A 22,675-nucleotide genomic window follows, 5' to 3' on the forward strand; every position below is an offset into this window, starting at 1 on the left:
CAGTGCAGTTTCCACCCCACACAGCGATACAGCTGGAGAGGACGCTCTCAATGGTGCCTCGGTAGAATGTGGACATGATGGTTGGTGGAGCACTTGCTCGCCTGAGTTTCCGCAGGAAGTACAGGCGCCGCTGAGGTTTCTTCGCCAGTGATGCAGTGTTAGTGGTCCAGGAGAGGTTGTCACTGATGTGCACACCCAGGAATCTGGTGCCGCTCACTCTCTCCACCACAGCACCGTCGATGGTCAGTGGCAGGTGTTGGGTGTGTCCCTTCCGGAAGTCAACAACAATCTCCTTAGTCTTGTTGAGCAGGGTGAAGAGCAGCGGACTGAGCACACTTCTGCCCTCTGGGAAGAGGTACAGGAGCCTGTGCTCCCGCGCCACCAGACTCCCCAACAGCTTCGTACTCCAGGCTGTTAGGATCCTGAACTCTCTCCCCCCTTCTGCGTAGCGTCCTGTACTTTTGCACTATATTCTGACTGTCTGCTATATGCACACTTGCTCCATTTTTGCTCCTCTTATTTATTATGTTATTTGTTTATTTATTATTTATTCATCACTCTTATTTATTCATTGTTTGTGCCTTCTTGTTTTTATTTTTTTGTGTCGTTTTCTTGTATGTATATTGTGTACTGTCTTGTCACCGTGGGATAGTGGGAACGTAATTTCGATCTCTTTCTGTGTCTTGGCATGTGAAGAAATGGACAATAAAGCAGACTTTTACTTTTTTTACTTTGACGCACGCACACACATACACTTACCGTAAATTTCGGACTATAAGTTGCAACTTCTTTCTCAAATTTTGAACCCTGCGGTTTATAGTCCAGTGCGGCTTATATGATTGTTTCCGTGATTTTTGTGATGACTTGATCACTTTTGTACACTCGTGAAAATGCTGTGGACCGCTGTTGTGTGGCACCACTTTGCTGGCCGGCAGGACTTGTGACACGATCACTGGGGAGAAAAGTGGTGTGTTGATCGCATGTTCATCCGCCTAGCAAATAGTGTTGTATAATTCACACAAAGAAGAGACAGAACGAGATTAAGACGGACATTACTGAAAGGAAGCTTATATACACAAACCGTCATTATGGGGGACAAAAGAAATGCATATGATGCCGCTTTTAAGTTAAATGCAGTTGATGTTGAGGACATTGTGCTGCGTCACCCTTTTCTTTATTTCCCGGTCACATCTACTCTGGAGCTATACGTGTCACTTGCTAGTTTAATGTAATTTAGCACTTCGTGCATGAATAAAATTAGCATGAACAGACCCTCATCATGGAAAATGCTAGAAGAAATGCATAAAAGCGACGACAAAAGAGAGACTGAGAAAGTGTGTGGCGAAGGATATCAAACGCTATTCCAATCGGACACTGAGTAGGAAGACTTCAATGGTTTCAGTGCACGGGAGGAAGATGAAGACAATGAAGCTCTTCTGTTTACTTTTACTGGTATGCTTTTTTAACCAGCCCTGTTAGTGCTGTGCTACCGTGTTGCTGCTGTGTTACTGCCGCGTCTCAGTGACTTTTACCGGTAGGTTTTTTTTAATCCAGCCCTATTAGTGCTGCGTTACTTCCGTGTTGCTGCGGTATTACTGCCGCGGCACAGGCAGTGTTTGGAAAGAAATGTTAAGGTATGTTATTTAAACTTTTAAAAGGCTTTCTGTGTACTTACTTTCTTTGTAAATAACTTGCGTGCACACTTCCGTGTTACTGTGGTACTACTGCTGCGTCACAGGCAGCGTTTAGAAAGACATGTTAAAGTATGTTATTAAAACTTTAAAAAGGCTTTCTGTGTACTGTCTTTCTTTGTAAATAACTCGTGCGCACATGCGGCTTATATAAGAAAAAAACTAAAATATCCCTGAATTTTAGCTGGTGCGGCTTATAGTCCAAAAATTACGGTAGTTTGAATGTTGAAGTTGATTTGCACCATGCACTATGTCAGGGATGATGTCAATGCATTGGTTTTCTGTTATAGGTCCTTAGACCTTTAAAATGTAGTGAATATTTGGAGACAAACAATGATATGGTCCATAAAGGTTAATTTTACTTGTGTAAATTACCAACACAAACCTAAGGCAACAGAAAAGGTGAAATGCAAACATTCTTCATTCCCATTGTCAAAAAAACAACTAAACCTCAGCAACCACAAGCAGGATAGGTGAGGAAAAACTCCTCTATAAGAAAGAAACCTTGAAAAGAACAAACACTCGCGTGGGGCTGCTGTCTGCTTTGACCAATTACGATGCTTTGGTGTTTCAGTGACCCGGCGTTGTTTTTAGGTGAGATCTTTAGACCATATCGTTACTGCTGATCAAGCGCTTCCACTCTGCTGGTGAAGGTTTTGATCAGTTGGTCCTTCTTGGCATTCTCATATTTGAGGAATTGGATCTTCTCTATCCATACTACTGCATTTCCCCATCAGTTGCCTCTTAATTTCTTCAATAGCATTTAGAAGTTGTTTGAGAACATCAAGAGCTTTCAGTTGAGTTTTGATTTCTTCCGGACACTCAGCCATTGCCTGATCCTTCGCACAATCCTACTTTGGCGGAACAGTCTTGGATTTTTGTGGCTCTAAAAGTTGGAGCTTTTCCGCATTCCGTATTTTGAGGTTGTAGCGATAAGCGCCAGTTGGCACTGCACACTGCATTGTAAGAATCTTCAAGAAATGTCTGTCACCAATTTGAGGGGAGACATTAGTTCTTGTCTTGAGGACCCATTCCCAATCTTGGAGACACACATTCCAATGCAACATGACACTTCCTTCAGACAGGAGGAACCTAATGCGTATGCATTTAGAGAAGCTAGAGAACCGGTGTAGCTTAGTGGTAGAGTCTTTGTCTCACAACTCTCAGGTTGTGAGTTCAATCCTCATACCTGGTGACCATGTTGAAGTGTCCTTGAGCAAGATACTGAACCCTGAATTGCTCTCTATGGCGCCTGGCAGCGCCTTTCATGGCAATAGCCTCCCACTGGTAGAATACCTTGCACCTTCGAAAGAAAAGACAGGTGAGAGACGGGTCTAAAATTAAAGAGTACAGAGTAGGGGTGTAAATCGCGGGTTTTGTCACGATACGATATAATATCGATATAAAGAACTACGATACGATATTTGCCGATATCTTAAAGCCTGCTGCGATTCATTCACGATATATTGCGATATAGTGCTCTACGATCGATTTTTTTTTTATTTATTTTTAATAAAAAATATAGAACAATATCCTGATTTATAACAATTCATACGCAAAATCAACAAGGTACTGCAAACTCTTTATTTAGGAAATTACAAGAGTATTGTAGTATACAAATTCCTTACTTTAACACTGAACTTTGATGTCGTGTTTTTTCTTTAAATGTGCGGCGAGATTTGTGCTCCCTGAATATTTGATCACCGCATGGCAGGATTTACAAACTGCACGTGTCTTGTCCGTTGAGCCATCTTTTCTTTGGAATCCAAAGTGCTTCCAAACGAATGACTTGAAGCCTAAAGGGGAGCCATTTTCCTCGTCTTCTTGGACACTAGCCATAGCACCAGCCCAGGAGCCGCGTACTAGTTGTCCCCTCCCCTTTCACGTGCGTGATCTGCTCGGAACACAACAACGCCGGGCGCACTGCTCCCGGAAAGAGGAAGCAAGCAACAATGAACTGGATTTCAAAATAAAGTCGCGTCTAATGTCCGAGGTCAAACACGGCGATATAAATCGATGTTTACCTTTAGCATCGATGCCAATAAATCGCAGAGCATTATATCGATTAATCGATGTGTATCGATGTATCGTTACACCCCTAGTACAGAGAGATAGAGATGATTTTTTTTTATGAGGGAACTAACCAAGGCATGTTTGAAGGCAGCCGTAAAAGACCCAGACCTAAGATAGGTATTAATCAAGACAAGCAGACTTGACTCAACAGAGCTAAGAACCTCCTTTAAAAATTAGCTGGAATGATATCTATGGGACAGTTCCACTAGACATAGTCGGACTCTTCTCGTTCTCGTACAAGTCCTCTTGAGGGGGCTGGACTCTCTTCCACTCTGGAGTTGCCCATCGTGAGAGGCGCCGAGCAGGTGTGGGCATACTTCTTGCCCCCGGCTGGGCGCCTGCACATCGGGGTTCACCCCGGTGAGCGAGAGGGTAGCCTCCACCTCCTCCGGCATGGATCACTCCAATGAGAGTGGTGTCGTCTGCATAATTCAGGAGCTTCACAGGCGAGTCACCTAAGGAGTAATCGTTAGTGTAGAGAGAGAAGAGCCGTGGAGAGAGGACGCACCCCTGAGGGGCGCCAGTATTGGTGGTCCGGGTGTCGGATGTGATGATCCCCAGCCTCACACGCTGTCTCCTGTTGGTCAGGAAGCTGGTGATCCACTGACAGGTGGAGGCAGGCATCGCGAGCTGGAGGATGTCAGGAGTGATGGTGTTAAACGCCGAGCTGAAGTCCACAAACAAGATCGTGGCGTACGTTCCTGGGGTGTCCAGGTGGTGCAGGACTTAGTGCAGTCACATGTTGACCGCATCGTCCACCGACCTGTTTGCCCGGTAGGCAAACTGGAGGGGGTCAAGCAATGGGCCCGTGATGTCCTTCAGGTGGTTCAACACTAACCTCTCAAAAGATTTCATGACCACAAAGGTATATAGTCAATTAAACCTGTGATGGCGGGCTTCTTGGCCACCGGTACGATGGTGGAGCTCTTGAAGCACGAGGGCACCTCACACAACTCCAGGGAACGGTTGAAGATCCATGCAAAGGTGGGTGCCAGTTGTTCAGCACAGACTTTCAAGCAGGAAGGAGACACGCCGTCTGGCCCCGGTGCCTTCCTGATCTTTTGTCTCCAGAACATCTGCCGCACTTCTTCCTTGCGGATCTGGAGTGCGGGCGCGGCCTCTGCAAGAGAGAGAGTCGGTGATGGAGGTGTGGACAGAGCGGTCGTGGAGGGAGATGAGTATGTTGTGCTGCAGGAGGTCCTGTTGTGTGGCAGGACCGATCAAACCTGCAGTAGAACTTGTTTAGCTGGTTTGCAAGCCTTGAGCTCTCTACAGGACGAGGGGTTGGTTTCTTGAAGCCGGTGATGCTCTGCAGACCTTTCCACACTGTTGAGGGTTCAGTATTGGCAGAGAGGTGTCTCTCCAGGATCTTCCCGTAACACCACTTGGCTTTCCTGACCTCTCGGTTCAGTGTGTTTCTGGTCTGCTTGAACAGGTCCCAGTCGCCACTCCTGTAGCCCTCCTCCTTGACTTTGCATAGACACTAGACAGTGGTCCGAGAGTCCTAAAGCTGCACGAGCCACAGAGTGGTATGCATCCTTTTTTACGGTATAGCAGTGGTGCAGTGTCTGTGTCTCTCTGGTGGGACACGTTATGTGCTGCCTGTATTTGGGGAGTTCGTGTTCAAGGTTCGCCCTGTTAAAATCACCCAGAACAATGATTAGTGAATTTGGTAGAAGTTTCTTCATGTCTGTCACCTGGTCAGCCAGCATCTGCATGGCTTCACTCGCACGTGCGTTTGGTGGAATGTAAACAGCCGCCATGACGATCGAGGAGAACTCCCGTGGTGAATAGAACGGCCGGCAGTTTATAAAAAGTGTTTCTAGGAGAGGGCTGCAAGACTCTTTCAACACCGTGACATCAGTTCACCAACGATCATTAATATAGAAACATAGACCACCTCCCCTTGATTTTCCGGTGAGCTCCGCGCTGCGGTCTGCACACATTAGCCGAAACCCAGCTAATCTCCACGGCGTGGTGGGGGGTGCGTCCGTCAAGCCACGTTTCAACAAAGCACAGCGCGGCGGATCTGCTGAAGTCAGTGTTGAAGTGAGAAGCAGCAGTTCGCCAGTCTTTTTCGCCAGGGAGCGGACATTCGCCAGATGAATTGATGGTAGTGCAGAACGGAACCCTCTCTGCCACGTTGTCTTTGGCGTGCTAGCTTGTATAGCACCGCCACTCCGGCTAAAATCTCCGTCAAACATTATGGATCAGAGAGAACTGGAGAGAAAATACCAGGAGAAGGCTGTCAGATTCTTCTCTGGTAGCAGTAATCCGGGATGGACAGCTGAACAAACTGCGGGACATTATGGACAATACCAGCCACCCTCTCCACACAGTCATCATCGCTCAAATGGCTTGGGTTCCACGCATGAGTCTGACCCGGAAGTCACCTTATCCTGTTGAGGCCCAGGCAGGATGTAACGTTAATACTGATACTATTTGGTTGAGGACTGCAGATGACTCATGAGCCTGACCCAGAGGTCACCTCTGCGCCTAGGTCGGCGATGCAGCTGCGGTCTATTATACCGTATTGGCCCGAATATAAGACGGTGGTTTTTGCATTGAAATAAGACTGAAAAAGTGAGGGTCGTCTTACATTCGGGGTCTAGACATTATTCCCATTCACAACGCTAGATGACGCCAGATATCTTTAAAGCGAATATTGAACTTAACTCCCCAGGCCAAAGCGAATCCCTGTCACGAAGAAGAAATAGAGAGATCTCAGCTACTCTCAAGTTAAAACCAGTTTGCATTATTTTATTAGAATGTTTTTCCTTATTCAGATTTGTTTCAAGACTACAGTTACAGTTAGACTTCACTTCGATGGTGAATGCAGTTATTGCGATTTTGTTTTATCGCAGTAGATTGGTTTATTTACATTTCAAAAACCAGGAGCCATTTATTTACGAATGTGATTGCACTTTATTTTACAATTTAAATGATATTAAGATGTGATAGACAGTTTTTGCATGATTTGAATGAGGCAAAATAACATGCTTTTTCTCTCGAATATATTGTTATAATCATTTGTTTCAGATGTACTGTAGTTATTTTCTGTATAAAAATTAAATTTGGTGTTCAAAAAGTATTTTTTCAATCTTGAGTCTTGAAAAAGAGGGGGTCGTCTTATAATCAGGGTCGTCTTATATTCGGGCCAATACGGTAAATCAAATACCGTTTTTTTCCGTGTATAGTGCGCCCCCATGTATAGTACGCACCCCTAAAAATGGCATGCTGATGCTGGAAAAAAGCTTGTACCCATGTATAATACGCACCCAATTTTTATGAATTTTTTATTTATTTATTTATTTTTTTAAGTCCCAATGATCGTCACACACGCAGGGAGGCAATGGGTCCCATTTTTATAGTCTTTGGTATGGTCTTAACTAGGCTGGATGTAATTTTTTTTGTTGGCGTTGATTTCTCCGACTGCCCGTAAACGCACCACCGCGCACGGGAAAGAGGCGGCTCTGTATGGGAGAGACGTTGAAGAGGAATAAAAACACCCTTGGAAACCAAAACTTGCCCCTCGTCGTGACTCGGAGCCGCAACAAATGTTTCGGATTTGTGTAGGGTACATTGTGAGACAGCAAACGAGCAGGTGATCGAGCAAGCCTTGTCTGATACGAGAGCATTGCGGTCGCATGGAGCGTGTTTGAAGTGAACAGCAATTAATTAATAAATGCAACAATATTAATTTGCTTTGAAAATACCTGAGTAATAAAATAAAATGGATGGATGGATGAATGATGATCACAATTAAGTATAAAGTCTCCTTTGCAATATATACTCCTTGTAGCCTGTACCCAAAAAGAGGAGTTTCTTTGTATCAAGGTTTGTGCAAAGAGCTCACGTAATTATATTGGTGCGTTTTGGTGAAGTGAATGAGTGTTCCGTCTGTACGACTGGTCTTTGAATGCACCCCGCTTCAATGGCAGAATGCGGATAAATTTAAAGACATCAAATGAGAAAAATCCTTTATAAAAATTAGAATTGACTGACACAAACGTGAGTTCTTCATGTTTTTATTGAAAACAACATAGTGCTGACGCTGTACGACATTGGTTTTTCGCTTTCCAAATAAGACTTAGACTTAGACTTAGACAGACTTTATTGTCATTTTGTAAACACTCAGTGCACACAAAACGAAATTACGTTGCATACGGCTCTCAACAAAGGAATGACATTTCGGCTGGATAAAAAGTGACATTTCTATATAAATATGAAATAAGATAAGATAAATAAGATAAATACAAAGTGCAGCAATGAAGGAAACAAAAACAGTATTTACAAAGTGCGCAGGGGAATGCTAGGTTGACTGTTCAACAGTCTGACGACAGTAGGGAAAAAACTATTGCAGAACCTGGTAGACCTGCAGCGGATGCTGCGAAACCTCTTCCCAGAGGGTAGCAGGGAGAACAGTCCTTGGTGGGGGTGTGATGGGTCACTAATAATATTTCGGGCTCGGGACACGCAGCGCTGGGATGACAAGTCCTGAATGGAGGGAAGAGGAGCCCTGATGATCCTCTCTGCTGTCCTCACCACTCTCCTTACGTTCTTCCAATCAGAGGCGCTGCAACCCCCACACCACACCGAGAGACAGCTCGTCAGAATGCTCTCTATGGTGCTTCGGTAGAACGTCCTCATGACGGGTGGGGGCAGGTGGGCTCTCCTCATCCTCCGCAGGAAGTACAATCGCTTCTGTGCCCTCTTGACCAGTGTCGTGGTGTTCCCAGTCCTGGTGAGGTCGTCTGTGATGTGGACCCCCAGGAATTTAGTGCTGCTGACCACCTCCACATCTGAGCTGTTGATGATCAGTGGAGCGTGGTGAGGCTGGTTCTTCCTGAAGTCGACGATGATCTCCTTCGTCTTCTGCACATTCAGGATTAGGCCATTGTCTCTGCCCCAGCCCACCAACTGCTCCACCTCCTCTCTGTAGTCCAGGTCGTCGTTATCGCTGATGAGGCTCACCACCGTTGTCGTCTGCAAACTTCACGATGTGATTGGTGGTGAACCTGGGGACGCAGTCGTGTGTCATCAGGGTGAACAGCAGGGGGCTCAGGACGCAGCCCTGAGGGGAGCCGGTGATGACATCTGAGGTGTTCTGTCCGACCCAGACTGACTGAGGTCTGTTGGTGAGGAAGTCTAGCAGCCAGTTCCGAAGGGGGGTGCCAAAGCCCAGGCGTTCCAGTTTTCCCACCAGATGCTGTGGAATGATAAGGCGTGCGCGCTACCGCGGCAGGAGAAACAAGATCACATGGGGGAACCAAATCAAGCACAACACCGGGAGCAGCGAGAGAACAATGTTTTGTTTCTAGATTTGGGGGGGAAACGGAGCGTAAGTTACGATCAATGCGGTCACGTTGAGTTGCACTTAGGCTAATGTTTACATTATGTACCAATGTCAAGGACGATTATGTCACCCAGTTTATATCATTAATGTGTTTCGATTAATTGTGGGGTCGTCACTAATTATTTGTGTTTCGATAAATGTTTGGGCTATAATGGTGTAATTAATGATTAAAACTTGAAAGTATCTGTTTATTGTATTCGTTTATATGTTTAATAAAGACAAAGCCATCACAGAACTGTTGTAATTATTTAGATTTTGATCTAAATTAGCCTTGAATAAAGACTAAGCAGTCACATGAATTAACATTAACAACAGGACTCGGACTCCTGGTCAAGAGGCCGGACTCGGACTCGGTGCAAAAATCCGACCGAGTCCACAGCCCTGGTTGCTATCAGTTGTTTCGTTCAGCTCTTTTGTGAACTTTTTCAGGAGGTCCTGAGGCTCATGCGCAAGATTGACGATCGCATCGTCCACGCCCTAAACACCACCGTGCCCACTGTCTCCTTCTCGGCCAAAATTGACGCTACACAAACTTGCAAGGATCTGTATGATTCGGTGAGTGCCCTTGTGGTGTAAATATGTATTAAACTTTTTGTCATTACAAAATAACAATTTCTCCTAATAGGAATGGGTGAACACTAACACCAAGTATAAGTATTGGGCCAATACCAGCCTTATTTTCTGTATTCCATACTCGTGACAGAAAGCACTGCTGGTCAATGCCAACGGCTGACAGGGTGTTTTTGTGAATTGTATCCATATCAATCCTTCCATATGCCTATTAAGATGCAATTTCTTTATAGTATGTTCGTTTACAAGGTTTATATTCACGCTTTGATTGTTTTGTTCATCCCATCCATTTTACAACTGGCTGTGAACCGTTCCAGAAAGAGTTGATGACAAAAGACAGCCTTGGCAGAGTCCAACTCTCAGCAGAAACAAATCCAACTTACTGCCGGCAATGCTGACCAAGCTCTAACATTGGTGATACAGTAACCGAATAACCCTTATGGGTTCAAAACCTCGTACTGCTCAAGCCAGGCCTGGCTCCAAAGGTGGCCCTCGTCCGGGGAAAACGCAGTTCAATATTATCACTCACCATGAGGGATTCCGTGAGCTGTGCTTTGTCTGGTCCTTCACCCAGGGCTTGTTTGCTATGGGGGGCATAAAGCCGCAGAGAACTTGGTTCCTAGAATCACTGGGGCATTCAGACCCCTCCATCACGAAAGGGTAATGGAGTGGTCAATACAATAAAATACATCTTTATTTACATAGCACATTTTACAGTGGTACGGTGGAGCACTGATGAGTATGTCCAGAGAGAGAGAGAGAGAGGCAGACACACAGGGGCGCAGACGCACAGAGGCAGACGCGCAGAGGCACAGAGGCAGACGCGCAGAGGCACAGAGGCACAGAGGCAGACGCGCAGAGGCACAGAGGCAGACGCGCAGAGGCACAGAGGCAGACGCGCAGACGCGCAGAGGCAGACGCGCAGAGGCACAGAGGCAGACGCACAGAGGCAGACGCATAGAGGCACATACGCAGACGCACTGAGGCACAGAGGCAGACGCACAGAGGCAGACAGACAGAGGCAGACAGACAGAGGCAGACAGACAGAGGCAGACAGACAGAGGCAGACAGAGACGGATAGAGAGAGGCAGACAGAGACAGACAGACAGAGACAGAGAGAGACAGCCAGACGGACAGACAGACAGGGACAGACAGACGGGGGCAGATGGGAGCAGACAGATGGGGGCAGACTGGAGCAGACAGACGGGGGCAGACGGGAGCAGACAGACGGGGGCAGACGGAGACAGACAGACGGAGACAGACAGACGGAGACAGACAGACGGAGACAGACAGACAGACGGAGACAGACGGAGACAGACAGACAGACGGAGACAGACAGACAGACGGAGACAGACGGAGACAGACGGAGACAGACGGAGACATACGGAGACAGATGGAGACAGACAGACGCAGACAGACAGACGGAGACAGAGACAGAGAGAGAAAAGGCATGATGGATTAGAAAGTGCACCTTCATTGAGGTTTTTATTTTAGAAATTATTTCATATATAGGGCGCACCGGATTAAAAGGCACATAGAAAAGAAGCTCCTGCTTCAAACTGGGATTGACTAGGATTATGGTTGTGCTATGCATCCACTAGATGGTGGTGTGCTAAAGCCAGTCAATGACGTATAGTCCAACTTCCATTCCATATTAAAGTGATACGGTTTGGCTTCTAACTTGATCCAACTACCCCACTCATTTATGAAGTAGTAATTCATTTACTTTTTGGAAAGGTAACTATCGTATTTCCTGGACTATAAATCACACTTAAAAACTTAAAATTCACTCATAAAACACAGTGCGCCTTATAATGCAGAGCGTTTTATACATGGATCAATTGGTTGTTAATCCATACTGGTTGTGCACAGCGCTCTGCCAAGATGTTTCAGTACGTTTCAGTACGACTAATGAATTACCAGGTCACATCGCTTTCAGCATTACAGCAACCGTGGTCAAGGGCGTCACTGAAGTAGCTACTACTGGTCGATCTCATGACATTTAAAAAAAATAATAATTCTTTAGGCTTGAATCCATCCCTTCGCTTGATTGACATACAGGAAAGCCTGTCGGGAGGCAATAACAGTGAACTGCACATGCACAATAGACAGTAACCACACCCCCTCACCACAACACGTTGCGCATACACAAACCCGGCGCCAAAGCTAACAAGCTAATCAATGCATTATGCATCAACGCACTCATGTTTATTTTAAGGATTTAGTCTATCGTTGATAATCTGCTATAGTAGCTATAATATTTTCAAATGTATTAAATCAAAAACAAATCTCTAACTGATGTTGTACATAAGGAAAATGTTATGCCATAGTTGCAGGCTATGGTTTTCTGAATCCTTAATAAGATAGAATGATTGTGAAAGAGTGTAACGTGCCAGTCTCTCTCCTGTGCCGGTCCCAAGCCCGGGTAAATACAGAGGGTTGCGTCAGGAAGGGCATCCGGCGTAAAAACTGTGCCAAACACTTCTCATGCAAATCCTCTAGACAAAAACAGGTGTTTCGCTGTGGCGACCCCTTTGGGGAAAAGCCGAAAGGAGCCACCATTTTGAAAGAGTGTAGAGCAGCAGTGGCCAACCCGCGGCTCGCGAGCCGCATGCGGCTCTTTACCGGATTTCATGTGGCTCCTTTACATTCGCACTTAACCACTCAGAAGGTTGCGAGAAAATGACTTCATAAATGACTGTAACTTCATTAATAACCCCTCACAAGGGATGGGAATTGAGAACCGGTTCTTATTGAGAACCAGTTCCCACGTTACCAATTCGTTGGAATTGTTTGCTATTTTACTAACAATTTCCTTAGCGATCCCAGTCAGCGCGAATTACATCACTATGTGCGTTGCGCACGCTACGCAACATGCATAGCAACATAAACAATGATGGCACCTGTGAGGCAGAAGCGCTCCAGAGATTGGTTACATTTTGCTAAGAAGGACGAGAATAAAGTGGTGTGCAATACTTGTATCGTTGAAATTTCAACAAAGGGAAGGTTATTGCATTCGACCTGGTAGGAGGGGGTTACAAATCTCACGATACCCTATGGAAAGTTTGTATGGCTAATTCGCATGGAGGCCCAGCTGCATTGCCAAATAAGGAGTTATATTGTCTTATCACAGTGAGACCATCTGGGTGTGGAGTTTCGGTTCTGTGGTCGCATCCTCCTCCTGTTTTGGGCACTTCTCACTACCTGCAGTCACTCTGTTGTTTTCCCAGACATTCACACAATCCCAGTAACCTTTATTAGTAAATTAGATTGAAAATGATTACCGTAAACAACACTACAATTAACGTGTCTTCGAAAGTAACTGTGTGTTAAGCAAAAATGTAAATTCCTTAAATGTAAATTGCTACAAAGTGAAAAAGGGAGGAATGTGCATATGAATTTTGACCTCTAAAAATCAACATTTTGAGCATGAGGTGACAACAGAACATGGCAAGCCAAGCTAATTATCAATGCGCATTACAATGCTTGTCTCTGTGCTTACTGTGAAGTGGGTGGAGATTGGGGTAAAAAAAAAAAAACAGGTAGTGAGTGCCAAATGCAGATGGGCTAGTTTCCCGTAAATATGATTCCAAAAAGGCTTTAAATCACAACATATTATTTTAGTGTCATGTCTTACGACTGATATAATTTTTGCATATAGACCTATTATATAAGTGCCGATGTTCAGCCCAGTGAACTGTCCCTTAAAATGACATTAAGCCTTTTGTGTATTGAGCATTTTAAACTGTCAATGTTGTTAGAGTGGTGCTCACTCTAACTTAGTGTGCAAGAACCACACGGGAGACAGTATGCCTTTTGAACACTTGCAAGTGGAGAGCTCGTTCGTCACTGTGCATACAGCGATGATCGAACAAAGTCTGACTCAGGCCTCTTGCAAGAGCATTTTTATTGAGAGAAACAGGGTGTGGTTGAAGCCCCTGGCCTCTGGTCAAAGCATAGCAGGGGTGTTTTACAACGTTGTGTAAACAGAACAACTTTGATTGCTTCCTCTGCAGCTGGTCAATCAGTTCAAAAGATATTAGTTTTTTGCGCTACTTCTTTTGTTAAGGCAGGACACGTTTAGTTAATTATTACAGGTTGCATTTCAACATTAGCATACGACAGACATGGGCAAACTACGGCCCGCGGGCCACATCCGGCCCACGGGGCCGTTTAATCCGGCCCGCCAAACCTGAATAAATAGTATTATTAATTTTTTGGGGGGTAATTTTCCCTGCAATTACTATGTTTCCCCAGTAGATCGGGAAGCGCCCGCCCACGCATTTACTCCCAGGAGCCGTGTCAGAAAGCTCGGTGCACACTCACAAGTGCGTGTGCGTACTCAGTAGTACGTAGTAATTTCATCTATCAGTGGCGAATCTCGTTTTCACATTACAGTGTTACGCTAATGCCACCCACAAACCTTCCCCTGGAATCCTTCCATTAAAATGAGTGGCCCGAAGAAAAGAAAGGTGGACACTGAGTACCGAATTTTAAAAAAGAGTGGACAATTTGGCTCGACGTACGTGTGTGAGAAGACGTTCAGCCACATGAACGTCAACAAAGCCCGTCACAGATCTAGATTAACGGACTGACACCTCGGCTCTATCCTAAAAATTCCCACAACAAATTTTACTCCAGACTATGATGGATTAGCAAAAAAGGGAAACCAACAATACTATTGATTTCTTTATTACTTTATTTAGATTTATTCTTTCACTGATTCTTCAAGATGATGTATTTGGTCAGAATGTTTGCCGTTGGATGTGATTTCGCCTCATTAGATAAATCTGACCTGCAGTCGCTGAAGTGATGGAAAATGTTATTCATCATAACAGTGTCTTATTTAATAAGAATCACTGATAGTAGGTTTTTGGTGAAATATTTTTTTAATTGTTTTCAAAAAGGTTTTTTCATATCCATGCTTTATTATCTACTAAAAGTAAAAACCTTTTATGCAATGACCTTTACATGTCATTTATACTACTTCACACAAACACTACATCCATCTGCTCCTGGTTCGGCCCCCCGGTCAAAATTTAGAACCCAATTCGGCCCGCAAGTCAAAAGGTTTGCCCACCCCTGGCATAGGATAAAAACTAATCTATCAACCCTAACATATCCTTCCTGTTTATCATATGATTATGTCACCCCGATTAACAAACTTAAGCAAGAAAATATGATGAAGATAGAATAATAAAAATAAAAACACAGAAACATCATTGTATTTATCACTTGTGAGGCATTTTCGACGGTCAAATCATCAAGTTTCTCTGGAAAACGTTCAGCCAATCAGCATTATCGCAATCTTCTGTCCGCAGCGCATTAAAATCATCACATTCAACATGCCTGAGATGCTGTATTCGCACTTCAGCGACAGTAGAAGACACAGATCTTGATACAGCCGACTTCAGACATGAGATAGCACAGGTCACAGGTCTACAAGAGACGCACTGCACAACCAACAACATCCTCAAAATCCCTGGGTTTCATCGGTGCCAGGGAAGCCTGTGAAGAGATGGAACTTCCGAAAAGCCAACTGGGAGTCGTATACTGAGGAGACGGAAAGGACGTCTGCCGGCCTGCCAGACCCAGAGTCCACAGATGTGGAAGCAGCCTATGCAGCCTACTGCCAGGTCCTCTTGCGTGCAGCAAAGAAGACCATCCCACGTGGGTACAACAGGAACTACATCCCAGGCTGGGATGGGGAGTGTAGCCGCCTCCTGAAGAAACACCAGAGAGCCAGCTCCAGAGAAGAGGAGGACGCAACGGCAGCAGCACTGCTCGAAAAGCCGGACGCCCCCCGCAAGGCGAGATGGACACAAATCATCGAATCAATCGACTTCACCCATTCCAGCCGCAAGGCGTGGCAGACTATCAACCGGCTCACAGGCAGAAATACAGCAGCCCACAGATGCCCATTCCCTGCAAACTCCATTGCCTCCCAATTCCTGAAGAACGGCCGCTTTCCGGATGCAGACAAAGACTTTGCACGACTAATATCACGTGAGGTGTCTTGCATCTCAAGAGCAGCCAATGTCTATTTCAATCTCTCGGGAGCCTTTACAGCAGAGGAACTCAGTGAGGCCATTAGCAAGCTAAAGCCGGGCAAATCCCCGGGCTGTGACAACATTCACCCGGAGTTCGTCATCCACCAGGGCCCAACAACATCTAGATGGCTTAAAGGTTTCTTCACGTCATGCTACCGGAGATTAAAGCTCCCAAAGATCTGGCGTAGGGCCTCCGTGATGGCTCGCCTGAAGCCAAACAAAGATCCGGAGGACCCCAAGTCATACAGGCCCATCTCACTCCTGAGTGTCCCATTTAAGATCTTGGAAAGAATGATACACAGCCGCATAGAGCCAGTGGTGGAATCACAACTCCCACGGGAACAAGCTGGTTTCCGTCGCGGAAGGTCAACAGCAGACCAGATTACCCTACTCTCCCAAGACATCGAGAACAGCTTCCAGGATAAGGAGAAAGCTGGAGTGGTATACCTGGAGTTAACTGCCGCATATGACACCGTGTGGCACCGGGGACTCCACCTGAAGCTGTTGAGGACCATACCGGACCGGCACATGGTGCAGTTCATTATGGAGACGCTTTCCAATCGCAGCTTTACTCTCCAAACCAGCAGTGGGCAGTGCAGTAGGCTCCGTAGACTGAGGAGTGGGGTACCGCAAGGGTCAGTTCTCTCACCAACACTATTTAACATCTATATATATGAACTACCGGACACAGCATCCAGAAAGTATGGCTATGCAGACGACCTTGCCATCATGCTGAGTCGACCAACGTGGAAGGCGACGGAAGACGGCCTGAATGAAGACATGCGCACCATGGCAGCATACCTTCAAAAGTGGCGTCTCCAGCTCAGCATTGGAAAGACTGTTGGTGCATCATATCACCTCAGCACGAGGGAAGCAAGGAGAGAACTGGCAGTGAGCATTGAGGGCAAACGCCTGGAGGTTCAACAAGCCCCGAAGTACCTCAGCATGGGTCTGGATCGGACCGTATCCTTCAAACAACACCTCGAAGATCTGAAGGCAAAGGTGACATCCAGAGTTGCACTTATCCGCCGCCTGGCTGGAACAACGTGGGGAGCCTCTGCTAAGATCTTGCGGATATCAACCCAAGTGCTGGTCTTCTCTGGAGAAGAGTACTGTGCTCCAGTTTGGAACAGAACCCCCCATGCCAAAAAGGTGGGTGTGGCAATTAACAACGCCCTCCGAACTATAACAGGATGCCAGAAACCCACCCCTGTGTCCCTCCTGCCTGTCCTCGCGGGAATAGCGCCGGCCAACCTTCGGCAAGAGGCTGCCACCCTCGTTCTCGCCAGGAAGGCAAAAAATAACAACTGGCACATCCTGCACAACACTACAACTCCAGCTCCACCAAGCAGACTCAAGGCACGCCACCCCTACAACATGGCAGCACAAGAGATGCTCAATTCCATCCCTGAAGACATCTCCAGAGATGCCTGGCTGGCAGCAGCTTGGAAGCAGGAGTGGGAGGCAGCTGGCCCCTCCCTCATGCACCGTTATGTCTGGGAACCAGGAGACGGCGCCATAGGAGGAGACGAACTACCTCGCCAGCAGTGGACCACACTGAAGCACTTAAGAACTGGTGTTGGGCGCTTCAACACGTCTATGCGGCAGTGGGGACTGGCGTACAGTGCGGCATGCAAGTGTGGAGCCCCCGAGCAGACAGCCGACCACATCATCAACACCTGCCCCCTATATAGACCACCCTCGGTCCCGCCTCTTCGACCTGGGACCAGAGATGCTGGCGTGGCTCCACGACACCAAGTTGGAACTCTGACGTTACACGAGAGAGAGAGGGGGGCCGAACCAAGAGCAGATGAATGTAGTGTTTGTGGGAAGTAATATAAATGACGTGTAAAGGTCATTGCATAAAAGGTTTTTACTTTTAGTAGATACTAAAGCATGGATATTGAAAAAAGCTTTTTGAAAACAAATGCATTTATTAACAGCATTAAAAAAATATTTCATCAAAAAACTACTATCAGTGATTCTTATTAAATACGACACTGTTATGATGAATAACATTTTCCATCACTTCAGCGCCTGCAGGTCAGATTTATGAAATATGTTCATCTAATGAGGCGAAATCTCATCCAACGGCAAACATTCTGACCAAATACATCATCTTGAAGAATCAGTGAAAGAATACATCTAAACTAGAATTTTGCAATTTCTGGAGAAATTGCGTGTGAAGGCGAAATGTATGAATAACTTCTTCGGGGAATGCTGCCGAACGATGTTGAAACGTGTTGAATTACTTGAGAAATGTAGAATATTTGGAGAATTTGTGGCGAATTTCAAAATAAAAGATGTGAAGTTTTTGGTAAGTGGGAAGTTGTGGAATAGGTCGAAAAATGATGAACAGTTGAAAGTTGGAATGGGTTGAATCGGTTGAAAAATGTAGAAATGGGAAGGGAAAAAGGAATTGGGTGTGAATTTCAAAATAAAAGATGTGAAGGTTTTGGGAAGTTGTGGAATAGGTTGAAAAATGATGAACAGTTGAAAGTTGGAATGGGTTGAATCGGTTGAAAAATGTAGAAATGAGAAGGGAATTGGGTGTGAATTTCAAAATAAAAGATGTGAAGTTTTTGGTAAGTGGGAAGTTGTGGAATAGGTAGAAAAATGATGAACAGTTGAAAGTTGGAATGGGTTGAATCGGTTGAAAAATGTAGAAATGAGAAGGGAAAAAGGAATTGGGCGTGAATTTCAAAATAAAAGATGTGAATTTTTTGGTAAGTGGGAAGTTGTGGAATAGGTAGAAAAATGATGAACAGTTGAAAGTTGGAATGGGTTGAATCGGTTGAAAAATGTAGAAATGAGAAGGGAAAAAGGAATTGGGTGTGAATTTCAAAATAAAAGACGTGAAGTTTTTGGTAAGTGGGAAGTTGTGGAATAGGTAGAAAAATGATGAACAGTTGAAAGTTGGAATGGGTTGAATCGGTTGAAAAATGTAGAAATGAGAAGGGAAAAAGGAATTGGGAATGAATTTCAAATTAAAAGATGTGAAGTATTTGGTAAGTTGTGGAATAGGTAGAAAAATGATGAACAGTTGAAAGTTGGAATGGGTTGAATCGGTTGAAAAATGTAGAAATTAGAGTAGAAAAAGGAAACTTTAGAGAATTTGGGTTGAATTTCAAAATAAAAGATGTGAAGTTTTTGGTAAGTGGGAAGTTGTGGAATAGGTAGGCAAAAGATGAATAGTTGAAAGTTGGAACGAGTTGAATCGGTGGAAAAATGTAGAAGTTAGAAGTGAAAAACGAAATTTTATGAAATTTTGCAAAATTTTATGCAAATTTTAAAAGTGAAAACGTGAAAATTTTGAATTTGGCAAGTTTGGGAATGTCCCCAATGTGATTTGAATGTGTTGAATGATGTGAATTTCAAACTGGAACAACGTAAATGTGAAATGTTGAATCTGCCATTAAGAATGAATGGGGCAAAAATCGCCATAAATTTGTGAATTATGCGAAAACGGAAAATTTTTGGAACGAGAAAAATGTGAGCAGTGTTGCCATGAATTTTTGGAATAAGTGAAAAGTGGAACGGAGTGAATCGGTTGAAGTATGTGGAAGTAGTTAAGCGCCGAAAAAGTGAGCGGAATAAGTAGAATAATAACTAGAATTTGCAATTCCTGAAGGAATTGCGTGTGAAGGTGAAGAAGTTGAATAAATATTTAAGGAATGCTGCAGAATGATGTTGAAACGAGTTGAATCGGTTGAAAAATGTAGAAATGAGAAGGGAAAAGGAACTGGGTGTGAATTTCAAAATAAAAGATGTGAAGTTTTTGTTAAGTTGTGGAATAGGAAAAAAAAAGATGAACAGTTGAAAGTTGGAATGGGTCGAATAGGTTGAAAAATGTAGAAATGAGAAGGGAAAAAGGAAATGGGTGTGAATTTCAAAATAAAAGTCGCGAAGTTTTTGGTAAGTGGGAAGTTGTGGAATAGGTAGAAAAATGATGAACAGTTGAAAGTTGGAATGGGTTGAATCGGTTGAAAAATGTAGAAATGAGAAAGGAAAAGGGAATATTGTGAATTTCAAAATAAAAGATGTGAAGTTTTTGGGAAGTTGTGGAATAGGTAGAAAAATGATGAACAGTTGAAAGTTGGAATGGGTTGAATCGGTTGAAAAATGTGGAAATTAGAGTAGAAAAACGAAATTTTAGAGAATTTTGGTTGAATTTCAAAATAAAAGATGTGAAGTTTTTGGTAAGTGGGAAGTTGTGGAATAGGTAGGCAAAAGATGAACAGTTGAAAGTTGGAATGGGTTGAATCGGTTGAAAAATGTAGAAATGAGAAGGGAAAAGGGAAAAAGGAATTGGGTGTGAATTTCAAAATAAAAGATGAAAACGTGAAAATGTTGAATTAGGCAAGTTTGGGAATGTCCCCAATGTGATTTGAATGTGTTGAATGATGTGAATTTCAAACTGGAACAACGTTAATGTGAAATGTTGAATCTGCCATTAAGAATGAATGGGGCGAAATTCGCCATAAATTTGTGAATTTTGCGAAAACGGAAAAAATTTGGAACGTGAAAAATGTGAGCAGACGTGTCATGAATATTTGGAATAAGTGAAAAGTGGAATGGAGTGAATCGGTTGAAGTATGTGGAAGTAGTTAAGCGTCAAAAAAGTGAGCGGAAGTTGAATAATAATAACTAGAATTTGCAATTCCTGAAGGAATTGCGTGTGAAGGTGAAGAAGTTGAATAAATATTTAAGGAATGCTGCAGAATGATGTTGAAACGAGTTGAATCGGTTGAAAAATGTAGAAATGAGAAAGGAAAAAGGAACTGGGTGTGAATTTCAAAATAAAATATGTGAAGTGTTTGTTAAATTGTGGAATAGGTAAAGAAATGATGAACAGTTGAAAGTTGGAATGGGTTGAATCGGTTGAAAAATGTAGAAATGAGAAGGGAAAAAGGAATTGGGTGTGAATTTCAAAATAAAAGATGTGAAGTTTTTGGTAAGTGGGAAGTTGTGGAATAGGTGGAAAAATGATGAACAGTTGAAAGTTGGAATGGGTTGAATCGGTTGAAAAATGTAGAAATGAGAAGGGAAAAGGGAATTGTGTGAATTTCAAAATAAAAGATGTGAAGTTTTTGGTAAGTGGGAAGTTGTGGAATAGGTAGAAAAAGGATGAACAGTTGAAAGTTGGAATGGGTTGAATCGGTTGAAAAATGTAGAAATGAGAAGGGAAAAAGGAATTGGGTGTGAATTTCAAAATAAAAGATGTGAAGTTTTTGGTAAGTGGGAAGTTGTGGAATAGGTAGAAGAATGATGAACAGTTGAAAGTTGGAATGGGTTGAATCGGTAGAAAAATGTAGAAATGAGAAGGGAAAAAGGAATTGGGTGTGAATTTCAAAATAAAAGATGTGAAGTTTTTGGGAAGTGGGAAGTTGTTGAATAGGTAGAAAAATGATGAACAGTTGAAAGTTGGAATGGGTTGAATCGGTTGAAAAATGTAGAAATGAGAAGGGAAAAAGGAATTGGGTGTGAATTTCAAAATAAAAGATGTGAAGTTTTTGGGAAGTGGGAAGTTGTTGAATAGGTAGAAAAATGATGAACAGTTGAAAGTTGGAATGGGTTGAATCGGTTGAAAAATGTAGAAATTAGAGTAGAAAAAAGGAAATTTTAGAGAATTTTGGTTGAATTTCAAAATAAAAGATGTGAAGTTTTTGGTAAGTGGGAAGTTGTGGAATAGGTAGAGAAAAGATGAACAGTTGAAAGTTGGAATGGGTTGAATCGGTTGAAAAATGTAGAAATGAGAAGGGAAAAGGGAAAAAGGAATTGGGTGTGAATTTCAAAATAAAAGATGAAAACGTGAAAATGTTGAATTTGGCAAGTTTGGGAATGTGCCCAATGTGATTTGAATGTGTTGAATGATGTGAATTTCAAACTGGAACAACGTAAATGTGAAATGTTGAATCTGCCATTAAGAATGAATGGGGCAAAATTCGCCGTAAATTTGTGAATTTTGCGAAAACGGAAAATTTTTGGAAGGAAAAAAAAGTGAGCAGACGTGCCATGAATATTTGGAATAAGTGAAAAGTGGAATGGAGTGAATAGGTTGAAGTATGTGGAAGTAGTTAAGCGTCAAAAAAGTGAGCGGAAGTTGAATAATAATAATAACTAGAATTGCAATTTCGGAAGAAATTGCGTGTGAAGGCGAAGGCAGATGTTAATTTACAAACGTTAAGCGTTAAAAATGATGAGCGGGAAGAATAGAAAGGGAAAATAAATTATTGTGAAATAAATGGTAAAATGTTACAAATACATGTTACAAAAAGGTACAAATGATAAGCGTTAAAAATGAAATGTTACAAATGTTACAAAAAAGGTACAAATGATAAGGGGGAAGAATAAAGAGTAAAATAATTTATGACGCCCAAAGTGGGAATCGAACCCACTACACGAAACTGGCGCAGGTTGACATTGCCATTGTGTTTCCAACTGAGCTAATCAGGGTCCTACCTCAGTAACTGTTGAATTTGGTTAATGTAATGAATGTGTTTGTTGAATGCGAATGCGTAATCAAAGTGGTGGAAATTGCTTAATGTAATGAATGTTGAATGCGAATGACAAAAGTTACAAATGATAACCGTTGAAAATGATAACCGGGAAGGATAAAGAGTAAAATAAATAATGACGCCCAATGTGGGAATTGAACTGACGCGGGTTTTGATACCACTCGGGAAAGATGCTCGTGTACTGGAATCACTTGTGTTTCCCACGAGCTAATTGAGTCCCTTTCTTTTAGTGGTTGAATTTGGTTAATGTGATGAATGTGTTTGTTGAATGCGAATACGTAATCAAAGTGGTGGAAATTGCTTAATGTAATGAATGTTGAATGCGAATGTTAGTTACAAATGATAAGCGTTGAAAATGATAAGCGGTAAGAATAAAGAGTAGAATAATTAATGACGCCCAATGTGGGAATCGAACCC

General features: G+C 43.5%; 1 protein-coding gene across 3 annotated transcripts in view; it reads left to right on the forward strand.

Moving 5' to 3' along the window:
• LOC133147091 (protein MIX23-like) overlaps positions 1-22,675 on the forward strand; it is a 116,943-nt gene that overhangs the window by 10,759 nt on the left and 83,509 nt on the right. For all 3 annotated transcript variants that reach the window (XM_061271193.1, XM_061271191.1, XM_061271194.1), the window contains exon 2: positions 9,550-9,675. In XM_061271193.1, the coding sequence (XP_061127177.1) occupies positions 9,550-9,675 (126 nt within the window). The remainder of the gene's footprint in view (positions 1-9,549; positions 9,676-22,675) is intronic.

Source organism: Syngnathus typhle, unplaced genomic scaffold (assembly GCF_033458585.1).
Source record: "Syngnathus typhle isolate RoL2023-S1 ecotype Sweden unplaced genomic scaffold, RoL_Styp_1.0 HiC_scaffold_28, whole genome shotgun sequence".
Classification (NCBI taxonomy): domain Eukaryota; kingdom Metazoa; phylum Chordata; class Actinopteri; order Syngnathiformes; family Syngnathidae; genus Syngnathus; species Syngnathus typhle.